General features: G+C 34.0%; 1 protein-coding gene across 1 annotated transcript; it reads left to right on the top strand.

Annotated features, from left to right (window-relative positions):
• The first annotated feature begins 8,529 nt into the window (after positions 1 to 8,529).
• Positions 8,530 to 11,108, top strand: socs3a (suppressor of cytokine signaling 3a). The gene is made up of 2 exons (XM_056454283.1): positions 8,530 to 8,638; positions 9,293 to 11,108. Exon 2 carries the CDS (start codon positions 9,375 to 9,377, stop codon positions 9,996 to 9,998), a length of 624 nt encoding a protein of 207 aa, XP_056310258.1. The 5' UTR covers positions 8,530 to 8,638; positions 9,293 to 9,374; the 3' UTR covers positions 9,999 to 11,108.
• The last annotated feature ends 1,145 nt before the right edge of the window (positions 11,109 to 12,253 follow it).

Genomic DNA, 12,253 nt, shown 5'->3' with positions numbered 1-12,253 from the left:
ACCTTTCACTTAAACCCTTAAACTTACCCATACCATAAAATGAGTCTTTAACTAATTCCTAATCCTACCCAAACCACTGAATCAGTCTTTAACTACCCTTAAACCTATCCAAACCACTGAATCAGCACTTAAGTAAGCCTTAAACCTACCAATACCACTAAATCAGTCCCTATCTAAGCCTTATACTTACCCAAATCACTGAATCAGTCCTTGACCAACACTTAAACCTATGCATACCACAAAACCCACTAGCTAACCTTAAGTTATCCACACCACTAAACCAGTCTCTAAATATTCCAAATCCTAAACCTGATCATAAACCTTATTAGTTCTTAAATCTACCCACCAAACCTTAACCATATCGCATCCCAACCATATCCCATGGTCAAACGTGTTTAATGTTACATCTGGCTTTCAAATGGTTATCCATGCATACTGCAGGGTTCAGGTTATCATTACAGTTTACGTAACAGTTAAATGCATCTACTCTAATTATGCAAATTTAACTGTTGTTAAACCGGGACACTGTTAAATAAACCGCTACCATATTTATAATGCAGTACAGCCACAACACATACACTGTACCAAAAAAGCAGTTTTATTTTCATTTAATTTATTTGTAAATGACAATTACAGAAAAAAAGAAGCATCAAAGACAAAAGTTCCAAAGATAATTGAAAATAAAAACTGATAATTGAAAATTAAAAGACATTCACAAGATGCCAAATACCAACCTGATCTCACGAGAAAACGTAAGTATTTTACGTTTTGACAGTTTAGTGGCTAATTCGTACGAATTCGTACGAGTTCAGTTGTACGAAATGGTACGATTTTAAAAAGGAGGCGTGGCACCTAACCCCGCCCCTAAACCCAACCGTCATTGGAGGATGAGCAAATCGTACTAAATTGTACGAATTAGATTGTACGAATTCGTACGAATTAGACACTAAAAAAAAAGTTACGAATTGCCGTGAGATTGTATTGCAAATACAGATTTATAATACCTTACAATTGATACAGAAATCAACGTTAATATGTCTTATTATTCAGGCATATACTAATAGTTAATTTGTATGTTAATAAATCCTTTATTAACTCAACTTCATCTAGTTTTGTGACCTAATCTAAAATGAGGACTATTAATGCTATAAACCCCGTATAAATGACAAATAAAGGCTTAGTTAAATTCTAAACAGGAAAAATGACATTATTCATTCCTTTTCATTTAAAGAGACACAAATAAATCTGTACTTCAAATGAGTTTACATTTTGTCACAAGACTTCATTAAAAGAATACATTTGTTAACAAAAACCTTATATAAGGGGAGTGAATATGAAAGTCTGCATTTGTGGATAAAGAATTTACCGTTCAAAATGATAAAATTGACAAAATTGTTCAATTTTTCATCATTTCCAAATTAACAAATAATTTATTTTTTTGCATTTAATGTCATCAACATATTTATTTCACCAGAATAAGCGGTACAACAATCTTTCAAAAATGATCTAACACTCAATCAACAAATTAATTACATAAGGATTTCTCGCTAGCTATGTTTCCATCCAATGATGCACATAAAATTTATGCGCAAAACGAATAAACGAATAAAACGAATAAAGCAGCGTTTCCATCCAATTACTTCAAGAGAACAAAATCCTCACTTCCTGATTAACTCGCACCAAATATCCAAAAGAAAAATGGAATTTGCTGCTGTAGGAGAAGCTGCGTCATTTACTTTTATTTATGCTTATTTAATCCGTTTTACTTATTAAATAATGAATGTTCAAAACAATACTTCAGATGTTTTACAATGTGGTGACCCTCTGGTTTGTCCATTAATTATTTTTATCATCACATGGTCTCTTATAACAAAATCACCTGAATTTTTTTAATACGCATACTGGAATTTATTACGCTTCAATTATTACGAATTCATACATTTTCAAAATTGATGCGCATTTTGGCGTTTCCATCAAGCATTTTTTAAATATATGATAATCCGAAATGTGCTTAAAAATAGGTGGATGGAAACAAAGCTAATAACTAAGTTAACGTTATTTCTCAATATCTGAAAATTAAGAGATTAGATGCAAAAACCTCTAAGTGCCATCTGAAAATTTACACTACCTGACAAAAGTCTTGTTGCCTATCCAAGTTTTAGAAACAACAAATAATAACTTGACTTCTAGTTGATTATTTGGTATCAGAAGTGGCTTAAATAATATGCAAAGGCTTTTATTACGCTTATTTTACCAAAATAAAAGATGATCATGCCTTGATTTTTCATTCTTTAATTAGGACAGTACACTCAAGGTCCGCAAGCTGTCCCTAGTTTGGTACCTTTTCAAAAGGTACAAATTTGTACCTAAAAGGTCCATGTTAATACCTCAAGGGTACATATTAGTACCTAAAAAGTACAGAAGTGTTCCTCTTAACTTTTTTTAGATACTAATATATACTTTTGTGGTACCAATATGGACCCTTTAAGTACAAATGTGTACCTTTTGAAAAGGTACCAACTCAGTGACAGCTTGCGGACCTTTATTTCTGAGAGTGTAAGGTCTGACTTTGCTTAGACAAAAGTCTTGTCACTTAACAAAAATAATGTACAGTATAGAATATAAAGCCATGGTGCAGTGGAAAAAGAATTAATAGTAGCATGACTCCTATGAGCTTGGAGGACTGCATCTATACATCTCTGCAATGACTCAAATCACTTATAGTCATCTGAAATGGCAAAGAAAGCGTTCTTGCAGGACTCCCGGAGTTCATCAAGATACTTTGGATTCATCTTCAATGCCTCCTCCTTCATCTTACCCCAGACATGCTCAATAATGTTCATATCTGGTGACCGGGCTGGCCAATCCTGGGGCATTTTGACCTTCTTTGCTATCAGGAACTTTGATGTGGAGGTTGAAGTATGAGGAGGAGCGCTATCATGCTGAAGAATTTGCCCTCTCCTGTGGTTTGTAATGTAAAGGGCAGCACAAATGTCTTGATACCTCAGCCTGTTGATGTTGCCATCCACTCTGCAGACCTCTCGCACCCCCAAACCATGATTTTTCACCAAACTTGACTGATTTGTGTGAGAATCTTGGGTTCATGCAGGTTCAAATAGGTATTTGTGATGATTGGGATGCAGTTCAACAGATGATTCATCAGAAAAATCAACCTTCTGCCACTTTTCTAAATGATCAAGTTATTATTTATTGCCCTTACAACTGGGATCGATGACAAGACTTTTGTCAGGTAGTCTTTTTCAGCCTTCTATGTTTATGTACTTTTATTTCACTTTAAAGGCAATTGAAAAAACAACTTATTGCCAAAACCATGACATTACTGAACACACGACAAAAATACTCATTTTAGAAAGACATTTTAGATAGCACTGAGAGGTTTTTGCATCTGAACTCTTCAAATTCAGAAAGTAACAAGTTAGTTGGATATATTTAGCCTAACAAGCACTTTTTACAGCACATTTGACACCATCTTGTTCAGCGTCCACTTGTTATCCAGATCTTTCCTGACCAACATATTCATCAATGACCGTTTATTCTGCAATAGTTTTTTTTTTTACATAACACGGAACCTAATAAAGGGAAGCTCACTTTCAGTCGTCTGGTAAAGGTAACTATCTTATTTAAACATAATAAAAGCCCTTCCTGGATCTCATAGCAGTTATCAACATCTCATATTTGCTGTGAGCAAATGCTATCTGGTAAGTGCACTGACTTATAATGACATATAATGTCCGCATTAGTCACTTGCTGCAGTGTAACGTGTCAACAGAGGACGCCGCCAATGAAAACAGATGCTGTGTGGAAGGGCATGTGGGTTAGCAGGAAAACTGAAAGCAGGAAATTTTCTAATGAAGATGATACTGAAGATAAGGGTGGTGTTTTTCTGGTGTATTTCATGCTTTGTTTAAATTAGAACTGTCATTTTTTTTTAATAATTATTATTCCTTTCAACGCAAAACTGTCTGAATCTGACAAAGGTCTGGAAAGTCCAAAGAAGAATTTGAAAACTGACCAATAGAGCAGTTTCGCCGCTATATTTCTTCTGGTTTTTCTACTAAAACCCACGGCTTCTTTGTTTCTGTGTCTTTCTGTTCCCTTTTTTCACGGCCAGTCAGCCTTCATGGTAATTTATAGCATTTCAGCCCGAGGACGTCATGACAAACAGATTGAGAATTTTCAGTAAAATGAGCTCCACCGCTCACATGCCACACTGTTTTCCCTTAAACTGGATTAGCCACATTAATAATGGTTTCGTTAATTTGCATAATTTAACATGAACTAATAAAGAAAAGCTACTGCAGCATTATTAGTTTCAGCATTTACCGTGTTCTTAAAATACAGCTTTGTGTTTATTAAGAGTTAAACTACTGTAAACACAATTTTTACCAATATAAAAAAAAAAAAAAGATATATGCTGTGAAAGAATACCTTGTTGTAAATAGTTGGCAATTCATTTACGATGTTTGTTTATATATATATATATATATATATATATATATATATATATATATATATATATATATATATATATACATATATATATTTATATATATAGGACTACATACAGTTAAAGTCAGAATTATTAGAAAAAATGATAATATTTCTGATAATATTTTTTCCTCTGGAGAAAGTCTTATTTGTTTTATTTTGGCTACAATAAAAGCAGATAATTTTTTTAAACCATTTTAAGGGTCAAAATTATTAGCCCCTTTAAGCTATATATTTTTTTCGTTAGTCTACAGAACAAACCATCATTATACAATGACTTGCCTAATTACCCTAACCCCCCTAGTTAACCTAATTAAAATAGTTAAGCCTTAAATGTCACTTTAAGCTGTATAGAAGTGTCTTGAAAAGTATCTAGTCAAATATTATTTACTGTCATCATAGCAAAGATAAAATAAATCAGTCATTAGAAATGAGAAATTAAAAACTATTATGATTAGAAATGTGTTTAAAAAAAATCTGCTCTCCGTTAAACAGAAATGGGGGGAAAAAATCAACAGGAGGGATGCAAAATCCTCTAAATCCATCTGACCTCTTTTCTTGTAAATGAGCATTCTCTTTCAGGCTCCTCTGATTGGGTTCAGAAGTTTTGTTTAATCTGTAATGATAAGGTTATTAGCTAGTAAATAAAATACCTTTTTTTCCCATAAATGTCACTTTAGACAATTCTTTGTTTTTTTAACAAGGTAGATTTTCTTTTGTGTCAAAACCAGCTAAATCCACCAGTGCTTTTTATGCAAAACCCTCTAAATCCACCTATTGAGACAAGACAGTGTAACTAGTTAAAAAAATCACTAAAGACACAATTAGAAATTATTTTACCAAACATAAAACACATTACACAAACCACCTAAAATTAAAAATACATCTGTCAAGTAGGTGGCGGTTCATTCTGCTGTGGTAACCCCTGATATACCAACGCAATCTCACGGCAATTCGTAACTTTTTGATTTAGTGGCTACTTCGTACAAATTTGTACGATCTAATTCGTACAATTTAGTACGATTTGCTGATCCCCCTATGACAGTTGGGGTTGGGGGTGGAGTTAGGTGCCACGCCTCCTTTTTAAAATCTTACAATTTCGTACGACTAAACTCGTACGAATTAGCTACTAAACTGACAAAACGTAAAATACAGAGATCAGGCTGGATAAACCAGGGACTAAGCAGAAGGAAAATGATGGAATGAAATCTCTCAAGTGCATTAATCAATAACATTAAAATTGACAATAATTAAATCTTAACAATCCAGCAGCCTGATCTCACGAGAAAACGTAAGTATTTTACGCTTTGTCAGTTTAGTATTTATTTAAGTAATATAAATAATGTATAGTTTTATACACTATATTTATCTTTTAAAACATAGCTTGCATCAGCAAATAAAACACAAGGTAGGCCAAAAAAAGAGGATGTCTCTCAGAAGCTGTCATTTATTCATCCTCACTTTAAGATCTTGGTCTCTTTTTCATCTCTCGTTTATCTTCATAGCATCCATGCGGAATAAAAGAACAGCATCTTAACTTCATCTTTCATGAAATGGAGTTGGCATTTAATGTATAGTAAATTGGACTCGTTCAAAGTAGCGCCGCTGCGGAATAAAGCGGAATAAAACACTCTCCTCATAAAGCCGGCGTATCAGTGCGCTGCTACATTTAAAACATATGATTCGATTTGTGACTTCTGATTGGTTCTCGGGCTGTCAAAGGCTGTTTAGATATTTGTTGAACATGTTCTACATGCCTAAAGCATTCACTCAATTATCTCATTTTTGGTGGAAATGGCGTTTATATATATATATATATATATATATATATATATATATATATATATATATATATATATATATATATATATATATATATATATATATATATCTTAATTTGCATGTTTGGGAAGTGTTCAAAATAAATGTTTATGAAAAGTACAGAAACAGCACCACTAAAGTTCCTTTTTCCTCTTTATTACAATTAATGCCGCTAAAACCACAGGGATTTCATTGCTACAGTTTTATTTAAAACCCCCTGCATACTTTTAGATAAATATGCAAATACATATTTAGATCACACTTTATTTTAAGGCGTCATCATTACATTGTCATTTATCTAATAAATAAAATTAGTTAATTACATGGTTAGGGTCAGAATGATAGTTTAATCGTGTATTTATGCAAAATTAATTGTAATTACTATAGTAAGTATGTGGAATGTGTAAAAAGGACACCTTAAAATAAAGTGTGACCCATATTTGTTTAATTGTGTCAGTTATTTGATTTCATTTTTATTTTCATACCTGTATCTTAACATTCTCAACAGATTCTCAAACAATGTCAGGATATTCATCAATTTAAAAAGCTGTATAAATATATATTATTAAAGAAATATAATGATGAAGGTGATTGAAAAAGGATAAAATAAGAAAAGTATGATGAAATTTTAATTACTGGCTATTTGCAGTACTATGTTTTTTGTCTATGTTATGAAATGTAAATGTATAAATGGATTCAAACATATAATATGTCAAAGATGCCAAAATGATAAAATATGTCTAATGTTGAAAGAAGAAATAAGTTTAAGTATTAGACGAATGATGGACAGTTGAAGTCAGAATTATTACTAGCAAAAAATAGCTTAAAAAAATAGCTTAAAGGGGCTAATAATTTTGACCTTTTATAAAAAATATATATTTAAAAAATATAAATTTATAACTGCTTTTATCCTAGCCAAAATAAAACAAATAAGACTTTCTCCAGAAGAAAAAATATTATCAGACATACTGTGAAAATGTCCTTGCTCTTTTAAACATCATTTGAGAAATATTTTAAAAAGGGGAAAAATTTCAAAGGGGGGTTAATAATTCTGACTTCAAGTATGTGGTAATGGGGTGGGAAAATAATAAGCTTGTGCTTCATCCCGCTCCTTTTTCGACCATGTTGAAATAAATGTTTTGTTAAAGATATTTTATTTATGATATTTCTGTTCGAAAATAAATAAATCAAATCAATCAAATCAAATTCAGTGCAGTTTAACGGAGGAAATTAATTGTCCAGCATACTCAATTTTTGCCATTGCCATGATGAAAGTTTAAAATATTTTACTTTATCTTGCAAGATACTAGTATTCAGCTTTAAGTGACATTTAAAGGCTTAACTAGGTTAATTACAATAACTATGCAAGTCATTAGACAACAGCGGTTTGTAGCCAATCGTATAACCTTTTCTTAAGGGTGCTATTAATATTGGCCCTATAATTATTATAATTAATTTGTAAAATTAAAAACTGCTTTTATTTCAGCCAAACTAAAGCACATACGACTTTCCTGAAGAAAAAATCTAATAAGAAATAAAGTAAAAATGCACTTGCTCTGTTAAACATCACTTGGATAAAAAATATACAACAATAATAATAATAATAATTCCACAGCAGGGCTTTTAATTTTGTGTAATTAATGCAAGCTAAACAGAACGTGTAATAGCTTAAACATACATTATCTAATTCTACCTACTGTAAATGTATTTTAAGAGAAGTTCTAGTAAATATAAGCCGGCAACATTAGCGCCCTCTTTTGGATACATGCGCGTCATCACAACAAAAAACGAAAGTAAGCTAAACTGCGTCAGAGTTTAACAGGTCGTATTATTTTTAAAATATTAACGATATTAAACAACAAATATGTCGAATACATTAAGAATTTGCGCTACCAGCTAAACATAACAACAAAACACCGTTTAGGACTCTTATTATAGTGAATATAAGCCTACTTGAACCTGAAGGAGTTCGTCATAAATACAGCCCTGTTCCCAGGCAACTCTATCTGCTGATCAACAATGGGAGGCGCCGCGTTAGGGAATACGCTTTTACTGTAAAATCTGGAACAGCAGAGGGGGGAGGGAGGAGTATTTCTAGTACCAGTAATAGTATTACTGACAACCTACCTTTACTGGAAAGGAGGGATGGGCCAAACTAGAAGATGACGACAAGCCAGCGCATATAACAGCGCACTACAGCTCAGCTCCACAAAGAAACACTAACTTCTCTGAAGCAGGGAAGACAAGAGCGGAGACTCGACACTCTGGATAATACACAAAGTTCTCATTCAACAAAAGAGACTCAGAGGTAAGACAGACTTTTTTCTTCTTCTTCTTTTTGTTGTTTTTAAAGAATTTGTAGACTGCTTTATACTTTGGAATCATCTTTTAGGACTTTAATATTATTATTTTGACCACGTTTGTTTATACAGTTGTGAATATTATACAGTAGTCAACATCTGAAGTGGATGAAAAAAGTTTTTCAAAGCTGTATAAAAATGAATAGAAAAGTTTTGATCCACTTCAAATGTTAACTAATGTATAGAAGTATATTAAAAAGTATTAAAGAGTAAGAATTGATAATACTACTTATAATGATAAATATAGTAAGACTTTAAATGCTATTATTAAGGTATTGGCTGTTATTTAAACTTATAAAAAGTACATGTTCTGCATATTTAATATTCAAATTCATATTATACTTGTACAATATAGCATATAATTGAATACTTACATCTACAAATGACAGAACGCTCTTAGTCTTTAAGAATATCCAGAATATGTACTATATCTGTAGGAGTTTAATATAATACCAGTCCCATATAATACCAGTATAATCTAGCTTATAATTGAATCTCCAAATGACAGAAGACTCTTAGTTTGATGACAGATTTTAAAGCATGCATTGCGTTGACAGCATGTTTCCTATGATACTCATCCAGACTCTCTCTCTCTTTTCCAGGCTCCTTTGACCAGCTCTGTCACCGTTTCTCCATCATCATCAGCTCTGCTTCCCGGCAGCTCAGGGTTTTGTGTGTATCGCCATGGTAACCCACAGCAAGTTTGACAACGCAATGAGCAGCGGCCTGTTTGACGCTAGCTTGCGGCTGCCGTCTCATCGCTTCAAGACCTTCAGCTCCAAGATGCAGTTCCAACTGGTGCAGCATGCCATCAGAATGCTGCAGGAGAGTGGCTTCTACTGGGGCGCCATCAGCGGGAAAGAGGCCAACCACCTGCTGAGCTCCGAGCCCAGCGGGACCTTCTTGGTCAGAGACAGTTCGGACAATCGGCACTTCTTCACGCTTAGCGTGAAAACTGAATCAGGCACCAAGAACCTGCGCGTGCAGTGCGACAACAAGTCCTTTTTCCTGCAGACGGACTCAAAGAGCATGCAGTCCGTACCCCGCTTTGACTGCGTGCTGAAACTGGTCCAGCACTACATGCCGAAGAGCGCTCTGTCCATCGGGATCCCTCGAAGTTCCTACTACATCTACACAGGAGGGGAGAAAATCCCTCTGGAGCTGCTCAGGCCTCTGCAGTGCACGATGTCCTCGCTTCAGCATCTCTGCAGGAAGACTGTAAACGGACACACGGATGTTTCCAGCAAGAGAGAACAGCTGCCCCAGCAGCTCAAAGACTTCCTGCAGGAGTATGACGCCCCTATTTAAAGCCTGAAAGAGGGAGCTGATTATGGCTTACATTTTTGGGCCTGGAAGTACATGGAGAGCACATGGAGTTGTTCAGCCACTGGTATGATCACTGATCCATTCCTATGCGGCTGATGTTGAAGCGCCATTCTTGCCATAAGAGACTTGATGGATGGATATTTTGCCAGTACAACAAACAACCCACTCTGTGGGCACCAATCACTGCCTTTGCACTGCCCTGAATCTCCACGCAGGGAGACGTTAGACAGAAACCAGCCGCCACCGCCCTTCTTCCAAGTAAATATTTGTGCCTTTCAAAGGAAAAAGGAAGAACTGCACAGCGGGCATGCTGTTGAGAAACAACTTGTGGACAGAAACAAAAAAACAGCAGGACTGAACACACACAAATACAGTTGAAGATCAAATTATTAGCCCTGTACTGTGAAATTTCAATTCTTTTTCAAATATTTCCCAAACAAAGCAAGAAATTTACTTTTTAATACTGTACATTCTTTTCTCTTTTTTAGTTTGGCTGGAATAATACTAGTTTAAAACTATTTTTAAAGGTCAACATTATTAAAAATTCGTTTTGTTTTTAGTTTACAGAGTAAACCACTGCTGTCCAATGAACTTTATTAGCATAGTTAAGCTTTTAAATGGCACTTCAAGCTGAATACTTGTATCTTACAATATAAGCAACATAATAGAAAGAAATTCGTTTTTAGAAATAAGTTATTGAAACTCTCTCTGTTAAACATCACTTGGGAAATCTCTGAAAAAGAATTAACCTCACAACATGGTGAATAATCCAACTTCAGCTTGATATAAAAGGACACTTTTCTGCTTGTACTTGAACGACAGACACTGTGGAACAAAATGTTGAGTGAAGATGTTTGTGTTAGCACCGTTACTGAATGTATTAACCAACACGGGTCTTCTGTGTCTGAGGATCGCCCGTGTTTTTTCAGACTTCTCATGCCAGACACTGTTTACATACATGAAGATGCATTTAGACCTTTTGTAAAGACATCTCAACCATGTTTGATGATGGATGTGACTCGTATTTATATTTATGAAACCGAAGAACCATTTCAATAATTTATTAAAGAGCACTATTTTTCTAAAAATGAATGCTGTGTCTTGGGCTTTTTCTCATTTCCTTGTCCTCATAAACATCTGTGGTGGTTCATGAATCAGAGTTGTCTGTGATTCAGATTCCTGGACTGCTCTCAGGAAGGGTTAAAGTTGATTCAGAGATATTGGCTTAAGCGAGCGGGAATGATCCTCCCCTCGCTCTTCCAGTAAGACTTTGACTGATATGAGGAAGCTCGGGATTACAGTCAATGTTTTACACACTCTTTAAGGGAACAACCTTGGGCAACAATAGCAACTTACTGTACTGATAAGCCTTTTACATAAGAGAGGAAAAATAAATACTACGCAGGGTTAAAGTTAGGGACAGGTTTAGGACGTACAGGTTTAAGAGTATGTTAATATCTAGTATGTAGGCTTATCAGATGACTTAAGTGGTAACACGTGTTATATAATATAATATAAAGGGGTTCCAAAATAAGCCGTTTCTAATCCACTAGTATCATGTATAATCAGATTCTGTCTACATTAAGTGCATAAAAAAGGTTACATATTTACACATTTAATAATGAACACACAATACGTTACTTTATTAGCAATTTAATACTAACGTGTGTGTGTGTGTGTTAGTTTAAAGAAGAGAACATTTTTAAGCAAAATACACTGTAAAGAGCGATTAACTGACATTAAATAGAGAGTAAACCTGTTGCCTTATAATTATTAAGTAAACAAACTATGTGCGTAATTATAAAAGTTTACTACTGACTTTGAGTAAAATCAACTTGTTGCATTAAAGGCTTTTTAAAGTAAAGTGACTAATCACTTTTTACAGTGTAGCTTCAATAATTATATAACTATAATAATATGTCTATGCTATGATAACAATACAGTACATAATGGTGTGCTAGTTAATTAGCTATTTAAAGGCTTAACTGGCTTAATTTGACAATTCATTGGACAACAGTGCTTAGCTTTAGCCAACCAGGGAAAACAATTTGTATGGGGCTAATAATATTGAGTTTAGTGGTTTCTCAGAATTGTAAAAAAAATGCTTGGTACTTTCCTTTTTACTTGGTAAATACGTGAAATAGAACCTTAATTTTGTAATAAGTTCATCTGTTAACACTTTAGGTCACAACTCATGCTAGTCACAATTCATGCTATAACTACTGCCTTATTACCTG

The sequence above is a fragment of the Danio aesculapii genome, chromosome 3 (genome assembly GCF_903798145.1).
Source record: "Danio aesculapii chromosome 3, fDanAes4.1, whole genome shotgun sequence".
NCBI classification, from domain to species: Eukaryota; Metazoa; Chordata; class Actinopteri; order Cypriniformes; family Danionidae; genus Danio; species Danio aesculapii.
This window is presented reverse-complemented; position numbering and strand designations above follow the sequence as displayed.